Source organism: Arachis stenosperma, chromosome 2 (genome assembly GCF_014773155.1).
Source record: "Arachis stenosperma cultivar V10309 chromosome 2, arast.V10309.gnm1.PFL2, whole genome shotgun sequence".
NCBI lineage: Eukaryota > Viridiplantae > Streptophyta > Magnoliopsida > Fabales > Fabaceae > Arachis > Arachis stenosperma.
The window spans coordinates 3,667,736-3,692,074 of NC_080378.1; the positions used below are offsets into that span (position 1 = coordinate 3,667,736).

Sequence of the window (24,339 nt, forward strand, 5' to 3'; positions counted from 1 at the left end):
TACTATCTATTTTGAAAAGTGAGAATTATATTTTACCAGTTTTAATATATGTTAATTATTTTTCATATATTAACTAGTCCATTTTCATGCATTAATTGTCATTTTCATGCATTAACTAGTCCATTAAATTTTTTAATTTTCCTTTTATTTATTTTTTTAGTTCTTTGTATTTGCTTTCTCAAATTTTATTTATAATTCAGTTTCGTCTTTTAAATTTCAATTCATCAAAATTAATTTAATTTCTGTGAGTAAATTTGGTTTCTTACTCTTAGTAGATCAAAATATAGTTTTTAAATTTGGCTTTATAACCTAATTTGGTCCTCCAAATTTGACGATGTAAACGATGATCAAATATACTATAGTAGATTTGTGTTAAAACGTCAAATTTTAAAGAGACCAAATAAACTAGATTAATTGAAGATTAAAGAATTAAGTGATAACTTAGTTCCTAAAAAATTGTGTATTAAATAAACTCGCCTCTAAAAAATGAAAAACATTAAAAAAATCTTTGACGTTTATTTTTATTGGATTCGTCAGCTTCTTATATCAAATTTAAATCCTAAACTTTAAATTTTAATTTGCTAAATTCTAAATCATAAATCTTAAATTCTATATTTTAAATTGGTTTTACTTTGTTTGATTATATTTCAAATATTTTTATTTTACTTTTAGATGTTTTAATTTTTTTTAGCTTTAAATATTTTCAATTCTAAGTGATGAATATTGATTACAATGTTAGTTAAGAGATGTTAGCTCCACATACTTTCTTTAATAATAATAATAATAATAATAATAATAATAATAATAATAAATATTGTTTTGGTCTTTCATGTTGAGGGTCGAAATCGAATTCGTCTTTGATGTATATTTTGATTTAAAATCATCCTTAATGTTATATTTGATTTTATAATCGTCCTTTTAAATATTTTTTTTCTAAATGACAAAAATATCCCTTTTTTTACCATTTTATTCTTCTTGTTCTTCTTTCTCCAGGAGAACAAATTATGTTTTTGTTCTTCTTCTTCCAGAAGAAGAAATTCTTCCATTAACAAACTCAAAATTTTAAATCTTAATACAGTTAACAAAATTCAATTACAAGAATTAAAAATACCCCTTTTTTTCACCATTTTATTCTTCTTGTTCTTCTTCCTCTAAGAGAACAAATTATGTTCTTGTTCTTCTTCTTCTAGAAGATAGAAGAAATTATTCCATTAACAAACTCAAAACTTCAAATCTTAATACAGTTAACAAAATTCAATTACAAGAATAAAAAATCTATCATTTTAATTACCAAGAACAATCAAATACAAGAAAAAAGAACAAAAATTAGAGAGAAACACAAAATTCAAAAACAAAAATACAACAGTAATCCAGAAATAAGAATAAAAACAAAACCAACAATAAAAATTAGGAAATTAGGGATTATGATGATGAACAACATCAAATTCTCCAAATCTAACAACAACAACATATTCAATTTCTTTTTAAAACAGAAAGAATGAAACTTTATCTTATAAAAAGCATGGAGGTCGCCGTTGTTGCTCTTGAAGATCCCCATCGGGGTGGAGGTCGTCATTGCCGCTGCTGTTCTTGGAGATCACTGCACCGTCGAGGTGAAGGTCGTTGTTGGCCGCTGCTGTGCTTGGAGGTCGCCGCGCCGTCGGAGTGGAGCGCCGTGCCGTAGGAGTGGAGGTCGCCGTCGAGGTAAAGTGTGTGTGGCGGTTGTGTGTGATGGAGAAGAAAAAGAAGAAGGAGGTGGTGTGTGATGGTTGTGTGCGAACAAGAAAAAGAAGAGTGATTGTTGTATGTGAAGAAGAAGAAGGAGAAGGAGTTGCGCTGTGTGTTTTGTGTTGTAACGGTGGAGTGAAGAAGATAGGGTTTGAAGTAGAGAGGTGATAAAATACAAGGGTAAAATGGTCAAAAAAGACGATTTTAATACCAAATATAACATTAAGGACGATTTTAAATTAAAATATACACCAGGGACGGATTCGATTCCAACCCTTAACGTGAGGGACCAAAACAATACTTATCCCTAATAATAATAATAATAATAATAATAATAATCTCACTACCCTAAATCCAATCTTTTTTTTTTCTTTTAACTTCATCTTAATTTTTTCTTAAACTTATTATTGTTATGATATCAAAGGTGGCAAAATTGTGTACTAACACTTAGTACATAGAAAATAAGATTTATATTTTGAATAAATGTTGATCTCTGATCTTAACATTTTCTTATTACAATATCCTTAAAAATTGTTGATATTTTTTATTTTGATGGATATATTCTATAAGGTGGCTAAGAATTAGGGTTGCTCAAATTAAAACACATTCACATTGATTTGCCACTAGCTATGGAGTGAAGGCATTGTCTAATTCATACTAGTGACTGCGCTGCCATACATGTTTTACTTTAACATTATTCTACGTACCAACCCTAACCAAAAAAAACTCTAAAGAGTTTTAATTTTAATTTTCCTCTCTCTTGAATTGACCAACTTTTGTTCCTTTTTTCTAAAGAAAAATTGATTGATTCCCTTCAAATTTCAAATGTGTTTCTTCATAGCAAACAAATAAATAAAGGGTAATATATATATATATATATATATATATATATATATATATATATATATATTTGTCTTTGAAATTTGATATAAATTTCAATGATAACTCTAAGTTTTATTTTATTTTAATTTTGTCTTAAAAGTTTTTTATTTATATCAAATATATTTTTTACGGCTAATTTTTTAAAAAATATAGAACTAATTTAGTAATAATTTCAAAAAAACAATTTTTAACATAATAAAATTAGACGTAATTGTTATGTATTATTACTGGATTGATGCTAAATTTTTTAAAAAATTAACTGTCACTTCTATTATGAGCATATTTGATGCAAATCCAAAATTTTAAGATAAAATTAAAACAAAATAAAATTTAAGGATATTTTTAAAATTTTTAACAAATTTTAAGGATAAAAAATATATTTTACTCATAAATAAATAAATAATAACACTCACGTTCATGATTCATTAATCATCTTTAGTACCCTAAACCATTTATGAAGAAAAATGTGATATTTTTTAATACTTCAATTGAATATATCCATGTGCATGTAGGAAACTATAGAATTTATATATTTAAATTTTATTAACAAGGTTTTTCTGATCTCTATTATCATATGATTAAGGGGAAAATGTTTTGTAAAATTAAAATAACATGTACTATTTAGTAGTGGACATTTTTTTCCAAAAAAAAAAAGAAAATGCGGAAAAATAATTTTTAGGTCCTTGATCGAATACACGAGTCAATAATGAATAATGATGCTCTTAGGTTTGGGATTTTCTGCATTTAAGTCATATCCTTCTATTTTTGCTCGTGTAAGTGTAGGTTTTTCTAAATAAAAGTCAACAAGTTTGAAAAAAAGCGTTCTATAAGAACAATTAAGGCAAAGAGTTTATATTATTCGAAGGACAATAATAATTTTTTAACATGCTTAATTGTTGTTTAACATGTTTAATTGTTGTTCCCTTTAATCTAAACACATACTCAATTACTTTGAAATAAACTAATAAGCGACGATAATTATGGTAATAGGTACTCTATCTGCAGACAAAAGTCCAACGTTATGTTTTAATCTTCACGACCACATTAGTTTTTTTTTTTTTTTTCTTTTGTGATTCACGACCATATTAGTGTTAACTTGTTATACATCATCCATGTTCTTATGTAATAGCTTCGATAATAAAGATTAAACTCTAAATATTTTTAGGGTAAACTATTTTTTTTATTTCTAACATTTGTAATTTTTTAAAAATATTTTTATTGTTTAATTTTATTTAATTTTGTTTTTAGTATTTTTTATATTAAAATTATTTTCGGATATTAACTCCATCTAAAATGTAAGTGACAAAATTAAAATGTTTAGTAATAGTTTTGACATTAATAAAAAATATTAAGAATAAAATTGAATGAATCGAAAACGTTAGATACAAACTTGATAAATTAAACATTAAAAAAAAGTTTTTAATTACAAATATTAAAAACAAAAAATATATTTTACCCATATTTTTATTTATAAAGATTTTAATATTATATCATGACTTAATCCAAAAATCTAAACTGATAAAAAAATATGTGAATGATTATACAACTTACATTACTAAAATAGTTATCTAAACACATAAAAAAAATTATGCAGGAGACAATAAAGAATCTAGATAATGTGAACAATAGGCTGTAAATTTAGTCCAAATACTTATAAAAATTAAAAAATACCCCACAAATTATCTATCAAAAACTTCACTTAGTTATTTCAAAAAAATAACAATTTCAAACCCTAATTTATCAAAACATTTCACTCTAATACTCTCTTCTTTCCTAATCGGCTGCCACCCTACCTTCATTAATAATCATTTCATTTTATCGTCGCTGCTTGACTTGCCATACGCTGCCATCGGCGACGCTCACCCATAGTGAAAATAACCATCCACTTATAGATAAAAATAATCATCCGCATACCTAATAAATTCAATATCCAATATATTTTAATTATATATAACTAAATCCAATCCATCAAAATAATCATCGACATAACAATTAGAATAACTATCCGCATACCTATTAAAATGACCATCCTAAACTAGCCATTAAATTAATATTAAATGGTTGAGAGGTATTGAATGCACATAATCTCTTCATGTGAACCAAGTGACCCGCATTCTTTATGCCTTCAAATGTTGTCTTATTTTCCGGTAGTAACTCCACAAGAGGATTGCGTAACACCGCAACAACGTAGTCAGGAGAGTGGCGTAAAAATAGCGGCAGTACCATTGGGCTGAGCACCGGAGAGTAAGGTGCGTCGGGCTGACCGGCGGAGGTGGAGGTGGTGTCAGCAGGAGGTTACGGCGGCGTCAGTATGGCCAGCGAAGAGTGCAGCGGCGCGAGGTGAGAACCAGAGAAGATGATGGCGAGTTTTGGACTTGTATTAGAAGTTATGGTGAGATTAGGAATAATGGTACGTAGTGTGAATTAGTTTAAATGCTAATTTTAATTTTTTAAATTTTAAAACTTAAAATAAAATAATTAATTAATGATCTAACTTTTAATTTTAATTTTATCTTTTTTTAATCCATTATTCACATTGTTCGCAATTAGTATTATTTTCCATACTTTATCCATAAAAAAATACCGACATGATGAATTTATTTGAACAAAAAATTATAAAGAAAATGTGCCCTAACATTTAGATTGAAAAATAAAACATTTATTTTACATTGTAATTGAATATAGTAATTTTGCAATTAATTATTCCTTATATATATTATTCAATAACTGGAAAATCTTTTTTTTTTAAATTATAAAATGAAGAAACTCAAAAATAGGCGGCATAATATTCGCATAATTAACTTGCATTCATATGTATCATTGGATATGTAATATTGGAACAAACCCTAATCATGCAATAATCTGAAAGAAAAACTCACGCGTTCATGAATAATAATGTGTTTAATTAAATGAAAGTTTTTTTTATGATATCAAAGATTAATTTATCGTAGATTAAAATTTTATTTAAAAACTTATTGTTTAATAAATTACTATATGTATAAGACAAAATTTTAACTCTCAATATTTACTTAAACGAATTAGTGAAGTAGCTACTAGACCAACCCAATTTAATTTTATATGAATCACTTTATTGGAGACTCTTGAAATGCATGATACGAAGGAAATGCCAGCCTTGGAAGCCACCTTACACTTTTGTGTAAAAAGAATGATGACAACACTTAAGTCAGCATTTTGCAATGATAGAGTAAGGCAAATGGGAATAATAATAAAGTGCAATTTGATTGGGACATATAACAAATGAAGATAAGTATTGAGTGAGTTTTGTCCTAAAGTCATATATGCAAAGATCTGTTTTCTCAAGAATTATGAAATCGAGTATCCAAATTTTATTAAGAGACAATATTATTGTATAAGATTTCACAAATTAAAGGGTGCTACATATAGTAGGCCCCATGAACAAGATAAGTGTTGGCCATGAAAATTAAAAAAAAATTATTAAAACAAAAGCTTAACACAAATAATGTCTATTAATTATAAATATTTTTAGGGTAAAGTATACTTTTTGTTTTTAAAATTTGATAAAAATTTTAAAATATTCTTAAATTTTATTTTGTTTCAATTTTATCCCAAAAATTTTCGATTTGCATCAAATATACTCTCAACGGCTAAATTTTCAAAAAAATTTAAGACTAATCTAACAATAATGTATGAAAATTATGCTTGATTTGCTTGTATTGAGGGTTATTCTTATGAAATTATTGTTGAATTGGTCTTAAATTTTTTGAAAAATTAGCCGTCAGAAATATATTTGATACAAATAAAAAAATTTTAGGACAAAATTGAACAAAATAAAATTTAGGAATATTTTTAAAATTGTTATCAAATTTCAAAAAAAAAAATATACTTTATCCATATTTTTATTATAAAAATTCTAATAAAATAAATTTAATTCAACTCTAAAAACTAATTGACAAAGAAAAAGTGATTATAATAATATGGATAAACAAAGTTAAATATTTTGTTTTAAAATTTATTTTATTAAGCCCTATTTTTGTCTTTATTTTTTATTTGCAACACGAATCTATTAGGTCGAAAATTCAATGACTAATCCTTTAAATATTGTAAAAGCATAAAGTCTCATCCATCTGTATCATCAGTTAATGTTAGTCTATTTTATCTTTGTAATTAAACAAATTTGTATAATTATTATTTCTATATTTACACTTATTTCTAAAGCACTATACAAATATGGACTAATAGTACATTACTATTTTAAGGTTCCTATTTTCAAAACCCTAAAATCTAAATCATGACCCTTTATTTAATTTATAAAAATTGGATATGAAAGATGCATGTAAGTACAAGTTGCATCATCACTTAAATTCGCTAAGCGCCATCACAAATTATTATACTTCTTTCAAATCAATTGGGGTCCATAGTTAATGATTTATAACTTTATAGAGAATATATGGGTCTATATGTTGCTTTACCAATATACATGTTCAGATGAATCCATATATTTCATCTGTTCACCTTTTTGAAGTCTTAGAGGTTGAAATTATTATAAAATAATTGACCATATCATCCTTAAAAAGAATAATAAAATACTAATTAAATAAAAGGGGGGAAAGGGGGTATGCACACAACATGTCAAATATTTTATGAACAAAAATGTCTATGTAATGTGCCAATTAATTAGTATATACATAAGTTAATTAAAACCAAGCAAAATTAGCTTCTAAGTTCTTATGTTAATAAGATATTGAGTTAAAAGCAAAGCCGAAATTTGCTCTTAAGTTTACTAAATATATGAAGTAAAAAAATGAAGCCAAAACTTATTGCACTTATTAAAAGCAATAAGTGGAATATATATAATATGAATCACTTTTTTGACCAATATACTATATAGTATTAATATATAAAACCAATTAAACCATATCATTCAAACTTCAAAGTGTGGGAACAAAAGAGGCCAATTAAAATGGTACCCAAACTCAAGTTGATTTAATTTCATAGCAAATAGACTTGGTGCTACTTTAATTTCTTAGTTTGATTGTCAATGGGGGATGTCCTTAGCTTATTAGGTGGATTTTTACTCATCTATTGCTATTGCTAAGGCTTGATGAATCTATAAAATTTATAGGGTGTGATCTGTAATTTCCATAAATAACCATACACTTTAACAGAATGTACAAGACCAAAAAAAGAAAACCTTGAAATCAGATACCTTAATACTAAATTATGATGACAAATCTTTTTAGTTTCCACATGCAGCTTTGAAAAAAGATGGGCTGTGAAGAGATTCATTCACAATATAGGGCTACATCTTGGTCTTGAATCTAACTTTACCTTTTGGATATTTTGGGTGCAGTTGCTAACAAGTTTTTAAGACTAGAAAATTTGCAAATGCCTATTAAATTTTAGTTTAATTATTCTGTTGGTCCTATAGTTTTGCGAAATTTTCAAGTAAATCTCTATATTTTTTTTCTTTTTAATTGAGTTCTTACACCAATTTTTTTTAATTGGGTCCCTACACTTTTTTTTCTTTTATTTAGGTTCCTATACCAATTCTTCTTTTTTAGTTGGGTCCCTATAAAATTAAGCCAATTATTACTAAAAAAGACTTAATTGAAAAAAAAATTTAGTGTAAGGACTCAATTAAAAAGAAAAAAAGTATAAGAACCTAATTGAAAACTTTATGAAACTATAGGAATAACAGAGTAATTAAATCTTAAATTTTTTTAGAGGATAATCTAAAATTATGAGTTTATATATATATATATATATATATATATATATATATATATATATATTATTCGTACACTAAAATTAGCCACTAATATATTTATATATAAATATATATGTAGTTTAATTTATTTTCAATATATATTTATATTATAACATATATTTTATACTGATAACTGATTTTAATAGTTGATTTTAATTTACACATAACGTAATCATATATATATATATATATATATATATATTGTATTCTCGTTGATTGTTTATTAGTGCAATTACCTAGTAAAAAACTAAACATATTTGTTGATAATAAATTTGTAAGACCAAAAGATTTGCAAATAGCTACTACATTAATTTCATGATCATAGCCATGATGCCATACAATCATAGAATAGACCAAATAATATTTAATGGTCAAACAATTTCGTTTTTAGTGGAAAGATACATATAATTTAATGAAAAATAAATAAAAGGTTATAACCAAGTTGTTGATTAGGCATATATAGTTATATACCCTAACTATATGGCACCTTGGTAAACGCCTTATGCAGTGTACACAACACATGCATTTCTTATCACTCTTGAGTAGTCCTCTAACCGTGTGTGTGAAAACACAACCCACTTTGCTATGACCTTTTTATTGTTTGAGTATTAAAATGGGTTTGAGTCTTTGAGATATAATGGTCAAAGAGACCAGGGTCAACGCTAACGGGGGTCGTGAAAGAGTTTCGGGTCAGCCCAATGAGGATTAGACTTTGCTTAGACGCCGTCTGGCTGCCTTCCATCATCACACGTGGGCAGCGAATGTAGCATCAAGCTTTTAAGATTTCCATTTACTTATGTATCCATCCATAATGAATCTTTTCAATTGAACTTGTAAAGTATAATTTTACACCAAATAAGACTTGAGAAGAACAATATATATATATGAGAGACTGTTGGCCAACAATTTTAGTATTTTTTATTGAATAGTATTATATATCTAAATCTTTTTGTTAACTAAATTTAATTTAGTCTAATATAACAAAAATTAACAATTGACAAATATTATTTCAAATTTTATTGTTTAGTTTAGTCGGATTTAACTCATAAAAAATTTGGATATATAACATTATTTTTTTATTATTATTTAATCATTATAAATATTAAATTATTTTTAATAAATAAATTTTACTAATTTATATATATATATATTTTAAAAAATATAAATACAAACTATATTAATGTGTATAAACTCTAATAAACATAAATATAAATTATATATTTTTTATGTGTAAAATTCCTGTAAATATTAATAAAAAATTATAATATCTACTGGTCATATAATGTTATATATATATATAAAAAAAATCATGTTTTGAGATCATATTTTAGAACATTAATTGAGGGAAAAAAAATCTATTTGCCATATCATATGTTACACTCTGTTTTATCACTTTTAGTTTTTATGTTTTTTTATTTTTACATCTACATTTCTTTCAATAAAGCACCTTAACTTTGATTTTTAGTCTTAAGTTGTATTAGTTTTCATAAACACTACTACTTGAGAAATTCGGAGTACAAACATCACTTTTTTTCATAATTTTCTTCGAATGCAATGAAATTATAATAGTTTTGGAAAATTTTATTTATACCTTGTTAGACATTTTTAAACATTGAGCTTCATTATAATATATTTTCTTTTCTCTTTTATCATTTTCTTAGCTTCTTTAAGTAAAAATGTTGAGAATTTCAACTAAAAGCAAAATGTTATAAAAAAAAACAAACATTTGAAAATTTTGTTAGATATCAAATTTTGGAATTCATATATCAGGGTACTATTATTTTTGTTGCTTTAAAATCCTTTTGGTGAGTTGAATACATTAAAAAGTTTTGCTTAAAAAGGAAATCATATACAATCTAAAAATAGAACATAATTTCTCTTATTCCAGACTACAAAACTATCAAATCCAGTATCTTACTATCTTATGAGAAGTGTCAAAGGGTCCATACTCCCTCTGAAGGAAAAAAGGAGACAATAAAAAGCAAATAAATAAAAATTGTGTAGAACCCCACAAAGAGGATCTATAAAGCAATATTGTTTTAAAAAAAAAAAAGTTGCAATCATCTTCAATAAGAACAAACATATTTTTGTAGAAACAATTAACAAATACATTCATCTATGACAAAGGATTGCTAACAAATACATTCACAAAAAGATTTAATCAAATTAATCTAATACACATCTAAATCTTTTTCCTAACAAACACATTCATCTATAACAAATAGCATCCAATTGGTAGCAGATGTTGAACCCTTAAAAGTTTTAAAATTTTGTAAAGATTGCAAGGCAAAAGCACACATGAAACAATATATTATTGGAGCTTTTTCCTTTTACAATATTGCTAATCACTAGTTCTTTTTGGACACCAGTAATCACTATTCACTAGCAATTGGAAAAGATTTTGTCCAAAATCAACATCCTTTTCCATGGTATATATTTTTTGTAACAACTGATGCAATCCTTTTCCTTTTATAACATGGACATAAAAAACATACAAGGCCCACAAACCTGGAAAAAAATTTTGATTAGTGATTAACCCTGCCAAAGAAGTGATCTATCTGCAGACATCCCTGGGGTCGCAAACTACTTCTCTTAGGTCCAACCTTTAACCTTTTTGATTCCTTGTCATTTTCCTTGTCATCCTGCAAAAAACAATCAGGTTACTTTAGCAATTGTCAGCATGCCATTTATTTACTGTTGTATATATTCAAACAAGGTACTTGAAAGTAGAATTACTGGATATTGTTATTATAACCAATTCATTAAGAAACCAGCAATCATGAGGCACTAAAAGAGAACAGAAAAGTATGTTTGGATATATATAAATCTTCAATTCCAACACAATAACAAAAGATTAAATATTGGTTATTAAAACTTAGAAAAAGAATCAAGAAAGTGGACATGTGGACATGATTGACAACAAGAAGTAAATAACTAACCATGAAGGTTTGGCCTGCTGTCCTTAGAACTTTAGTTCTGCCACCTCTACCATCAGCCCCAACAGCTATCAATCCTCCATCTACTGATTGCGATTCGCCATTTTTTCTACGCTTGCACCATTTACCCAAGTACCTATGTGATCCATCAGGACCAAGCAATCCGCCAGAAAAACAAATGTCCCCTGCAGTTTAAGAGAGAAGGAAATTCCAACTCTCAAGTCGTATTCGAATATTTTGCACAATCTATGTATGAAGATAATATCAATATAAAGAAAAACACACTAAAATCACAACTAGCAGCATACCTGGATTTGCAATTATTGGTGGTGACTCCTTTATAATATTAACCTTGGGTTGAACTTGTTTATCGAGTAATGTTATATCATCATCCAAATCAATGACATCATTTTTCGTCATTTCAACATCAATGTCAATTCTTGAAGAATCAGCCAAGTTACATGTTCCTTGAGCTGCTGTTTCTTCCTTCTTTTCGGATGCTGCATCTGACTTGGCTACAGTAGGCTTGCTAAGAGCAGCACCATCCCTGTATCGATCATTGCAGTCACGTCTTGACCCTCCAGACAAAGGTTCAGTAAATTCTGAAGCATCAGCATCAAGAGATATAAAATCCCTCTCTTTTCGAAGAGCAGGGGTAGATTTATTTTCATTACTAACATTTACAGCTTTACTTTCGGTAGGAATGCAGTTGACTATCCTTGAAAATTGTAGAGATTTACTGTTGCTCACACTCAAGTCCATTTCAGATTTGGGTGAAGTTTGTTTAGTTTGCTCATTTAATGGAGTATTGCTGGTCGTGGGTACATCATTCTTAGAACTGAGGTTGTTTTCAAGATTATTTGAACACTTATTCATCTTTGAAGCTTTCAAAGACTTCAGATAATGGTTCTCTCTTACTTCTGCAGCTGTCTCTAGTTCTTGTACCCTAGCCTGATAAGTAACTCAGAAAATTAATAATTAATTGACCTGCAAACAAAGCTATTAATAAGATGATCAACTAGCACCCAAATCATGTGCTTACCTTCAATTTAAGAATCTTCTCCTTAGCCTTCTCAAGCTTTTTACTGTACCGAGCCTCACCCTTTTCTAGATGATTGCACTTGGCCACTAATTCATTGCGTTTAGCTATTAGATCTTTGTAATCCCTAACAAAATAGATGCAATGAGAACTTACAGTCATTCTATGCAAATAGAACTAGGCAAAACGTTAAGAACCTAACACTAACTTCATGGCTTCACGCCTACAAGCTAAGCACCAACAAATGTTGTATTTGCAAAGAACAAAACCTGTATTTAATACTTTTCAAAACCATACTGTCCATACAGATATTGTTAGAAAGTTTCACTACTTTACATCCATTTTCAATCTTGCTTTTTGTGAAAATCAAAATACCAATATTTGAAGAACAAACCTGTTACGCCGAACCATAGATCTGCTCAATGTGTCTATCGTATCTTTATGATTAAACCCGTTACCCAAAGTTGCATACTTCAAAACTTCCTCTTCATTAAGGTCAAGATCAGAGACTCTGCAATGCAATGTAGGCCACCATATTCTCAATCAGTGAGTATGCAGATATATAATACAGTATACACAACGGGAACGTAGTTCCACTTACAATTTAAATGCCGCAATTTCTTTAGCCAAAGTGATATTTCTTTTTTGTAATGAATAGCACTCAAAAGTTGACTTCTCAAGCTCCTAAGTCGACATGAAATTCATAGGATTTCAATGAGGCTATAGAAAGTGGATAGTTAGTTTACTAAGATAAAATCAAGAGTGCATATAGTGGTTTACCTCTGACTTCATACGAAGCTCGGTTTGCATGGATGCTTTTTGACTCAAGGCCTCATTTTTTAATGCTATTTCAATCTTTGCTTTCTCCTTGCAAGCACCAAGCTGAAAGTAAAGTCATGTATAATGATCACTAATCTCTCATTTGTGCAGCTATGAATTCAACTAATATTTAACAATCTTCTTGCTGCTCAGTTCAAGTTCAAACTCATAAACTGACAAATGTTCAATGGATTTCCCATCCCAAACATAGCAGCAACCAAACAAGCAATTAACCAATCACCAGTGCAAAGTTTCAGTACAATTCTGAACAACAATCAAAAAGAAATCTCAAGATCAAGCATCTTCACCACACAAATTAAAAAACCCAAAACATTCAAATGGCATGAAATTAGCACTTCAACTGTTACTCACATTAGTTTAGTCTCGCATAGTATAAAATAAACATCTATCCAATAACATAATTGATGCTTAAATACTCATCAATAATACAAAAGTGGCTAAAATAGCATGCAACTACTTTAGAAGAACTAGCTTAATGTCCCAAAAAGATGGGAAGAAAATTGAAAATTTGAATTAGGGCTCAAATAAAATAAAATACCTCCTTGGTGAGCTGCTCAATTTCTTTCCCTTTCTTCTCCAACTCTGAACTAAGCCCCGAAAGCCTGACCTCCAACCTGTTCACTTCCTTTCTCAAAACTCCGGAATCTTCTTCGGAATCAAATGGCTTCCGATGCATAACAGATTCGACCACATCTCCCACCGATTGGAAGTAAAGCCTGCAAGCATCGCCGACCCTGCAACTCTGCTTGCAAACGGGGCAAGTGTGCTTCTTCGCTTTCGAACAGTACTCGAACCATTGCTGCAAGCTGCAGAATTTCCAAACACCAACACGCACAAGAAATTATCGAGTTAAAAAGAACGCAACTTTAGTTAGGTTTTTCTTCAATTGAATAGCGAAAACTGAAAAGGGGGTTTGTAGCGGGAATTTTCACATTTTCTTTTTCTTTTGTTTTTAATTTTGTTTACCAAAGCTCGTGGAAGACGTGGCCGCAAACGGAGATAGATTGAAGATCTTCGGAAACTGGTTTGAGATCTTCGTAGCAAATAGAGCAAATTGTGCCGGCGAATTCACCTTCTTCGTCCACCATCACGTTGCGGTGCGTGGTGGTGGTTAGCTTCAACTGTTCTTCACTCTCTCTGAGTTGTTGTGAACATGTTAGGTTATTATTTTCTCGCCAGGGGCAGATTTTTTTTCCCGAGAAAATAATTAGGGGGGAATGAGGAGTGTGGGAGAGAAAAGAATGGCGCAGAATTAGATTTTCTGAGGCGGGAAGGAGAAAATTACAAAAAAAAACAAGTGGAAAATGGGATCGTGCGTGTCACGTGATGCTTGAATTACCCTTAGAAATTAATAGTTTTTTGTGGAGTTAAACCCAAAGTAGTCCTCGAGATTTACATGCACCGATTTAGTTCCTGACTTTTTAATTGCACTAAGTACGCCTTCTAAATTGCAAAAAATGCATCAATGTGGTCCTTCTCGAATTTTCCGTTCATATTGCTTGCCGGCGAGAGTGACGTGGCGAATAATTGCCACGATAGAGGATGGGAAACGTCGTCGAATTGGCGATCATTCCTCTCCCTCTCCTTCTCGTGCTTCTCCTTCTTCAACTTCTCTCAATTCCTCCAAAGTCTTCCTCCCATTCTCCTTCTTGTTCTCATTCTTCACTTCCCCATCATTATCATCCCCACCGCCTTTCTCCTCGGCGCCATTACAAATCTCAAGATACCAAGGCATCTTTACACTCTTCCCTGCTACCCCATACCTTAACCTATGCTTCTCATCCTCGGGACCCACCACCACCCCCGAAGACTTCCCTTCTTCTTTCTTTATCCTCTTCTCCTTCTTCCACCCTTCCCTTTCCTCTAACAACTCCTTCATCTTCTCGGCTTCTCAGTACACGATTGAAAATCTTAATCCCTTCGAACAAGTTAATATGTCTGTTGTCGCCCGAATTTTTCAATTTCAGTTTTTCTTCTTCTTCCTCCCCTTTTCTTCCTTTGCCTTGGCCTTAACGAGAGGAGCCAAACCCTTGGCAGTGCGGAGGCGCTTGAGGCGGAGCACGGCGTCGCGCTTTTTGACTTTGTCGCGCTTCATCTGCTCATTTCTGGCGGCCTGCTCCTCGTCGCGGCAGACCTTTTCTCTGTTCTCGTTGTTATAGACGTTCCATCGCTTCTGCGGGAGAATGTTGAGGCCGCCATGGCCTCCTATTTTCGGTGGCTTAACGATTTAACTTGTTGAGATTGGATATTATTAGCTGTGAAATTTGTAATAACGATGAATTATGAGCTTGATGATAGGCCTTTTTTTATTTTCCCAACAAGAGATATAATATTGATAACAAATTTGCAATAATTTGTTGCGGATTTAGTTTGGAACACGTTGTGTGTCCGCGGGTGTAATTGAGAATTCTGAAAATCCTATGCCAAATCAATATGATCTTTCTTCTTTGTCTTCAATTTGTGTCGCCTCTCCATGTGGCTTCCTGCAACCAAGGAGATGGAAGGTGAAAAAAATTCAATGTCGGAAAAACAAGAACAAAAAAATTAAGAAATTAATTAGGCAAATTAACAAACGAATACAACGTAACAAAAACACAGCAAAGAAATGACTTACCTACTAGAATTTCGGCGAGAAGCAAAGCAACACATAAAGACTGCAAGAAACACCGTAATAGGCAAGAACTACGAGTATCACGGCGATGAGGGTAAGAAGTTGCTCGGCCAACACGGACAGAAGGGGACGGCAACTTTAGAGTTGGGGATGATGTCTTGGGTCTCCAGCGTGCCATCATTCGTCACGTCACTCCCGCCGGCAAGAAATATGAATGGAAAATTCAATAGGGACCACGTTGATGCATTTTTTGAAATCTGGAGGACGTAATTAGTGCAATTGGGAAGTGAGGAAGTCAAGGACTAAATCGGTATATTTTGTGAATCTCAGGGACTATTTTGGGATTTAACTCGTTTTTTGTGTCTAATTGATAGGTTTAATAATAATGGTAGGAATACACTACAAATTATAATTTTAACTAGGGCTCCACATAGATCGGATAATATCTGCACATTCGCGGTAGTTATTCGCATCCGATCTAAATTTTGCGGATATTATCCGATCCGCACTATAGTAAGATCGGATCACGGATTTGCCATTGATATCCGCGGATTCGATCTGCAAATTCACATCTTCACACATCTCATATAAATAGCATAGTTTAAAAAGGTAAATCCTAATATGATATGAATTTTATTGTGTTATTTTTTGAATTTGATGATATCTTGTTTTTAATTTTTTATGTTGTACTTCAACTTAGAATAATTAAACTTAAATCTTGTGTTATTATTTTGTTTTTATTATTCAATAGAACTTTTATTGATAATATTTTAGGAGTAAATAAGTTTAAATAGGTAAAAAAATAAAATTTTTAGATTTTTTTTGTAAAAACAGCCAAACAAAACCTTAAAACAGTTTTTTTTCGATTATGCGAATATACTCGATATCCCATCCGACCTGAAAAAATGTGGATATCGTATCCGATTCGATCCGATAAATACAGTGCGAATCGAATAAAATTTTAGGCTATATCCAGTCCGTGTGTATAGCCTAATTTTAACCAAACAAGATTTAACAAAAATATCCTGTTTATATTACAAATTAGTTATTATATATGGTATATGTTTTTATATATTAATTTAGATATTTTTAACTAAATAGTTAGCCACTAGAATAATTAATTTTTTATAATATAATAATTAAACTTAAAATAAACGAATAATTAAATTTATTTATGTATAATTATTTTTCATAAAATACCAAATACATATTTTCGTTTATATATATATATATATATATATATATATATATATATATATATATATATATATATATATAATTGCATATTTAAAGACTAATAATTCTAATTATGACAAATATATAAATTAATTCAATAATACATATTAGATATTATATTAGTTCAACAAAACTATTTAAAATTAATAATTTATTGGATAGTTTTGTCAAACTAATAATTCAATTGATATGTATCAAATTAACTTATATGGTTACAATTGCTAATAACAAATCTTTTTAAAATAAAAAATAATATTTACTCGAATGAGTGGTGTTATTTGAGAAGTTAGAGTTTTAGGTGTCTATATATTTAAAAAATCAGAAATTTTGTAGAGTCAGTATTTGTTATTGTTTAATCAACAAAAGTATTAAATTATTATTAATAAAAAAATATTAATTTATGTGTATAAAATTTTAAAAAATATCATTTTAAATTGTATTGGTTTATGTTTGTAAAATTATAATAAATATAAATATAAATTATATATTTTTTTTATACAAAATTTTTATAAATACAAATTATTATTAATGAAATATTAATAAAAAATTATTAAATTTAGAGAACGAAATTATAACTAAGATGATAACTAAATATCATTGAATTAATTGTCAAATTGTTTGCCTAATGAATTTTGTATGACTCAAACAAAACCTTCACATCATATGATGAATAGCAATGAAAGCAAGAAATTACGAGAAAAAAAAAAAGAAAAAGAAAGTGAGTTTATATTGATGACAAGCCTAGTCGGTGGTTCATAATCAAAACTCATTCTCCTGAACTCGGATTTTATTTCATTTAAATTCATTGCATTCGAACACTATACTCCACCGAAATTAAATCTTTTTTTTCTCTTTTCTTTCACATCACATCACTCCCTGAAACAAGAAGAAAGAAAAGAAAAGTTCTAAAATTAAGACAAAAAGAAGAACAAAAAATTAGTTTATATTCTCAAATAAGAAAAGAAAGAAAAATGAATACAATATAAAAAAAGATCTTACTAAAAAAGAGAATCATAAAAGAAAATTTTTTATTTGTGCTTCATTAAGGAAAGTTAAAAAAATTCTTTGTATCACAAGTACAGTTATATAAAAATGAAAAAAAAAAGAAGTTAATGGTGCTCTACTTTGTTCCTTATTGTGTATGTGGACGGTATTATTGTCTTTGAAACTTCAAAGGGGGCTATTGCCAAATTGTTGCAGCACCTTCACTCTAAATTCTCACTTCGGAATATGGGAGAGTTAGGGTATTTTTTGGGCATTAAAATTGTCCGAACATCTTGGAAAGGCTTATTACTATCCCAGATCAAGTACATTTATGATTCGCTTAAGAAAACTCAAATGAGAGATTTTATTGGGTCTAAAATTGACTTTTGTATCAATAAGTTTGTCAATTTATGCAAACTTCTTTTAACAAGCATTGGAAGGTAGTAAAGCACATCCTCCAATATTTACAAGGAATGCGTTTTCTGGGTCTTCATCTGCGCAAACATATTGAATTGATTCTTATAGCGTACACTGACGACTCTAATTTAGTTTCAGATATTGAGAATCAAAAATTTACTACTGGTTATTGTGTTATGTTTGGGCCAAATCCTATGTTTTGGTGCTTGAAGAAACAAATTACCGTCTCTCGTTTTAGCACAGAAGTTGAGTATCGAGACATTGCAAGTATAATAGCTGAGCTATTATAGATTCGAAATTTTTTTGGTGAAATTCATATTTTGGTGCCTACACCAAAAGTTTATTGTGACAATGCAAGTGTTGTGATAATGTTCGCAAATTTTATACTACATTCTCGATCAAAGTATTTTGAGATTGATCTCCATTTAATGCGAGATCATGTAACCAAAGGATGAGTTCGAATTCATCATATATCTAAGAATGCTCAAATTGCCGATGTCATAACCAAAGCAATTAGCTCCTCTAAACTTGCAATTTTTCAATCCAAACTCAAAATTGAGTAACTTCAATTACTGAATTTGAAGGAAAATAAAAGGATAATAGAACAAAACACACGTTATAGAATAACAGAAGTTAATTAGAGTGGTTAGTAGCTGCTATAAGTTAGTTAGTTTTTACCAATTACTTGAATAGCAAATCACTAGTCTCACCATATATATATACTCTGTTGTAAAAAGTTAGCATATTAATCACAATCTTCATTTTCTCATTCACTCATCTAAACTACAGCTCTCAATCTCTCTCTCTCACACTCTCACTCACACAACTCTCTGAGATACCGATATCATTCTCATGTATAAAATATTTTTAACAAAATATAAGAACGACTATATAAAAATACATAGTAGTTAGCTTATCATCGCTACAATAATAACTTTGTGAAAGTGAAATACTATTTACGAAGCAAATACATTCTAATATTTATATTGCATGTTGCTTGATTGTTTATCACTATCTCATCACTTCAGTCTCTTTCAATGCCTTACACACACACACCTCATTAAAAGTCTGAGTGTAGAGCTAGCTAGCTTTCATGACATGAATTAATATATATCAACATCTTGTGACCACCATGTAATATACAAACATTTTTTTGAAGCATTTCCGCCAACCACATACTATAAGATCTAATAATGTATTTTGCTTGCCCCATGCGGCCATGCCCACTACATATGTTAGCGCCCCCACTCATGTTTGTCCACATAAATGTGAGAAAGCGATTTTTTTTTGTTATTTTTTTTGTTATGGAAGTAAAAGTGGTAATATATTTTAACATTGTAATTTTTAGTGTTTTTCAAAACTGTGGAAGTACACAAATCTCTGGGTCCGATTTCTGTATTTAAAATTTTTAAATTTTTTTTAACACAAATCCCTGGGACCGATTTGTATACCTCTCAGAAATCTCTGGGTCCAATTTATGTACCTCTCAAAAATTGGACTGTCTGATTTTTGTACCTCTAGAAATCGGACGGTCCAATTTGTGTACCTCTAACAAATCGGATGGTCCGATTTTTGTTTCTCTAGTTAAACGATCCTAAATTTAAGTATAACAACCCAACAATCCACATTTAAGAAAAACACCACTACCACTTTAATATTAAAAATAAAAAATTCATTTTTTTCAAGTACTAATTCATATTCTATTTAAGAATTTATCGTTAATAAATAAATTGTTGTATACACAAAATAATTTTAAATTTATTCTGATATTTGTTTAAACAAATTATATAAATATGAGAAGATTAACTTATATATAATTGTATATAACTATGTTATATGTACATTAAAATCAATTAAAAAATTAGTGATATTATTAATATAAAATTTATATTAAAATATAAAATATATATTTAAAATTAAATAATATATATTTATATATAAATATATAATAATTTATTTTAATAATTAATTTTAGTTTATAAATAATATTTTTGAATTGCATATATTCCCCATATATAGCTATTAGGCAGTGGAATAAGTGGCATCTTCCTCTCTTTACAGATGTTTCTTAATCTCTTCAACCTTATTATAATATTGCTCAACATTTTTTTTGTTTATTATATTTTATCTAATTTATTTAGTCAAAATTATCGGTATTTTATCGTCGGCGGGTAATTATTTACGTTGGGTAGGACCAATTTGGTAGTATTATATGTATAAAAAAAAAAAGAACAAAGTTGCATATTTAGGAATTTGACCTAATTTCTTTTATTTTAGGATTTTGTTTTCTTTGGTTGCATATTTAGGAATTTTATTTTCATTGGTTAGAGAAGCTCAAACTTGAAGTGAAATTTTCATAAGGGAACAGAGAATATAATGTCATTTAGTTAAAATATATACATTCGTATAATAAATTGATTCATCACTAAAAATAGATTTTTTTTGGTGTTTCTTTGTGTATATAACTCGAATATATATAAATAGATATTTAATTTATAAAGAATAAATATTTAACGAACTAATTAATTAAATATTTGTTACCTACAAAGAATATCTTTTGAAATTTCATCCAAAAAAAATTATCTTTTGAGTTTGATATCAAGACATAAGGAATGTTTGCTAATGAGTATGATAATATATACTTTAATTATGATAAAGTAATTTTCATTGCTTTAGTTGAAAAATGCTGACCGTAATTCTCAATTGTTTGTCATTATTTGTTGAAATTGTTGAAAAATTCGCAATCAGTTAATTTTTAAAGGTTCTACTTCAATGCTATCTGCCATTCGTTCTAACAAGTTCTATCAAGTTGCTTCATGAAATCTAAAAAACTTAGTTTAAATCGCCATCTCCATAAAGCAAATTCTTAGTTCCATTTAATTTGATTATATTTTTTTTAAGATTTTTCTTTGTTTTTTAACCATACACCGTTGGATCAATACACTACCTTCAGTGTATTGTTTTAGAAAATTTTTACTTTTTATTATACTGTTATGTTTTTAGACATTTTTATATTTTATTTTTTAATAATTAATAAAATATAACCTATTATTTTTAGAAAAAATAATTTTCATTATATTGTTATATGGAGAGAAAAAGTAGACCATGATGAGAATTTTGGTAAGATTTTACTGTCAAATGAGAAGGCATCACTCTTGATTTCATATTCAAATCCATGGTTATTATTGCTATAACTTAATTAACTAGCAATAACTATATTTGTTGTTGTGCTTAATTAGCAATACAAAGATGGGGAATAATGGAGAGGAATAGGGGATAATTATTATAAAGGCATTTGAATGTAATTTTTTGTTTTTAAAAAAAGTTAAGCTTTAGTTTTTAAATTATTTAGAAAAATTAATTAAGTAATAAACATCTGTTAGGTAATTGCTCTTGACATTTTTGGAAATTTAAACTAAAGAATAAATATTTTTATGTTATATATTATTATATAACAAGTAGTTAATTATATGCATGTCATTTAAGTGATTTAACACGTGAAATAAAATATTTTTTTATGATATATTTTAATTCGACAAATTAAAAATTAATTTATTATATATTTAAATTTTATTTTAAAATTCGTTAAACTAATAAATTATTATACACACAAAATTTAAATTTTTAAAACTTACTTAAACACATACATGATTAAACTGACAATTTTATCCATTCAAGTTGATTTAAAATAAATTAACTTACATTAATATATATTACAAATAGCAAGCAATAATGAACATTGATATTAAACCAACATTTAACATGCATGCCAATAACTCCAAACACAATTTTGTTGCTATATGTTAATATATGGCCGACGAGTTTTTTCCTTTTTTCTTTTATATTCAATAACTTTTTTTGAGAATATGTTTAAATAGATTTTAAATTTTTTTTGTATTATTGGATATTTTCGTTTTCAAACAAATTTATTACTTTAAGATTTATAAATTTTAAAAAAATAAAATATATAAATGATTGCATCACACTTTTAAAATTTTATTTATCTAAATAAAAACAATAAATTTAACTAAAATAGTGATTTATACATCTTATTTTTATAAAACTACAAAATCTCAATATAATAATTATTTTTAAAAAACAAAAATGTCCTATTCAAAATTTTAAAAAATTTATTTAGATATAAAACTTGTTTGGGTGAATTTTTAAGAAAAGATCTTTTTTCAAGTTATTTTTTTTTAAAAGATCTTATAGAGAAGTAAAAGTAATTTTATGTTTAGATATCTTATGTAAAAAAGTCTTTTTATTTATCAATTATGTTTGGACATAACAATATAAAAGTACTTTTTTGTTTATTTATTACATAAAAATATATTTTTTTGAAGGAAAAAATATCTTTTAAAAAAAGATGTAAATTACAATTTTTTAAAAAAGATTTTTTTTTTATTTTATTAGTACTTTTATTTTTACTACTAAAAATTTGCTAAATACGTTAAAAAATAAAAAAAAATAATGACACCCAAATATGTACGTATACTTAATTTTTTTTCCTTTCGGTGATTATAAATCTTTAGCGGTTACAAATATCATAAATGTGATAGAAAAAGATGTTATATGGTGTAGTGTACATTGTGACACTACTTGACAAGTATGCAATTTATGTAAGATGGGTCATATTTGAACATTTATTGTTCTACATACATGTCACAAGATACTAATTTCCTTTTTTTTTTCCAAAAAATAAAATAAAATAAATAATTAAGCAAGACAGCTTTCTTTTCATACGTAACAAACACTTCAAATGTTTTCTTCTATAATTTGTTGTGTCATCTCTCATTTTTTCTTTTTCTTTTTTTGCAAAAAGTATTTGGATAAAGTTCATATGATTTTGCAAATGCAGGCACACATGCACTTAATTGCTGGATCCTAAAGTTCTTAAGCGATCAAGTCCAACTTAATGCAAAATTGCAAAGTTAACGAACAAAAGTGTTATATATGGTTGCGTTTGTTTATGAGAATAGGATAGGACAAGATATTGAGAATAGAAAAGACAAAATATTGATGGATAGAGATATAAATTTTGTGTTTTTATATTTTATTTGGTGATAAACTAGAACAAATTATAAAAATTTAATTTATTTTCTTTTTTTTATTCAAAAAATTTGAGATAAAAAATATAATAATAAAAAATATAATTATAAAAAATTAACAAAAATAATGAAAAAAATAAAAAATAAGTTGTATCTTTTGTTAGTGTTTCTATGTTCTTTTTTATCAGGATAAACACAAAATATATTAATTTAGTGTTTTTAGACATACTATTTTTATCCATATCTCTTCTGTCAAACATAATTTTATGTCTCTATATTCATATCTCAGTGTCCTGTTATTATAAACAAAACGCAGTCTATATGTATGTGGGTTAATTTATTTATATATATCCAAATCAAATGAGAGAAGGAATATTGTTAGTCAATTCTATCTATATTCTTATTGTTTTATGAAAGAGTGAGAGTTTTAATTTCTAAATAAATAAATAAATAAATAGTTTGCACTACTACTCTTATTGATTTCTATATTAAAGAAAAGTTTGAGAACCAATAATATAATATTAAGTCAAATAGATAATGTATGTGAGTTGCGAAAGACGAAGAGAAAATCAAGGAAGATTTAAAATGTTAACGTATTTCTTTGTTCATGATTTTAAAGTGATAAACATAAAGCGTTGAGGCTTATCATTTTATCCTTTTTAAAATAATTTATTAGGCTTATCATTTTATCCTTTTTAAAATAATTTATTATATATATATATATATATATAACAAAACCAATTATTCTATGGTGTCTATTTATTTTAGTATTTAAATTGTCTAATTTATTTTTAAAGTAAAAAATTAAATGTTTAAAATTTATTAAATATTATTAATTTATATTTTTTGATAAATTAGACACCATATTA

General features: G+C 27.8%; 1 protein-coding gene and 1 pseudogene across 1 annotated transcript; both read right to left on the reverse strand.

The window, feature by feature from the left end:
- Positions 1-10,690: 10,690 nt before the first annotated feature.
- LOC130962109 (uncharacterized) lies at positions 10,691-14,343 on the reverse strand. Its single transcript, XM_057888202.1, has 9 exons — positions 14,141-14,343; positions 13,713-13,980; positions 13,115-13,216; positions 12,936-13,018; positions 12,729-12,845; positions 12,338-12,461; positions 11,604-12,246; positions 11,299-11,480; positions 10,691-11,001 (listed from the first exon to the last, which is right to left on the reverse strand). The coding sequence occupies exons 1-9, from the start codon at positions 14,260-14,262 to the stop codon at positions 10,885-10,887; spliced, it is 1,758 nt and encodes a 585-aa protein (XP_057744185.1). The 5' UTR covers positions 14,263-14,343; the 3' UTR covers positions 10,691-10,884.
- Positions 14,344-14,617: 274 nt separating this feature from the next.
- Positions 14,618-15,963, reverse strand: LOC130962380 (uncharacterized protein C5E4.10c-like; annotated as a pseudogene).
- Positions 15,964-24,339: the final 8,376 nt, after the last annotated feature.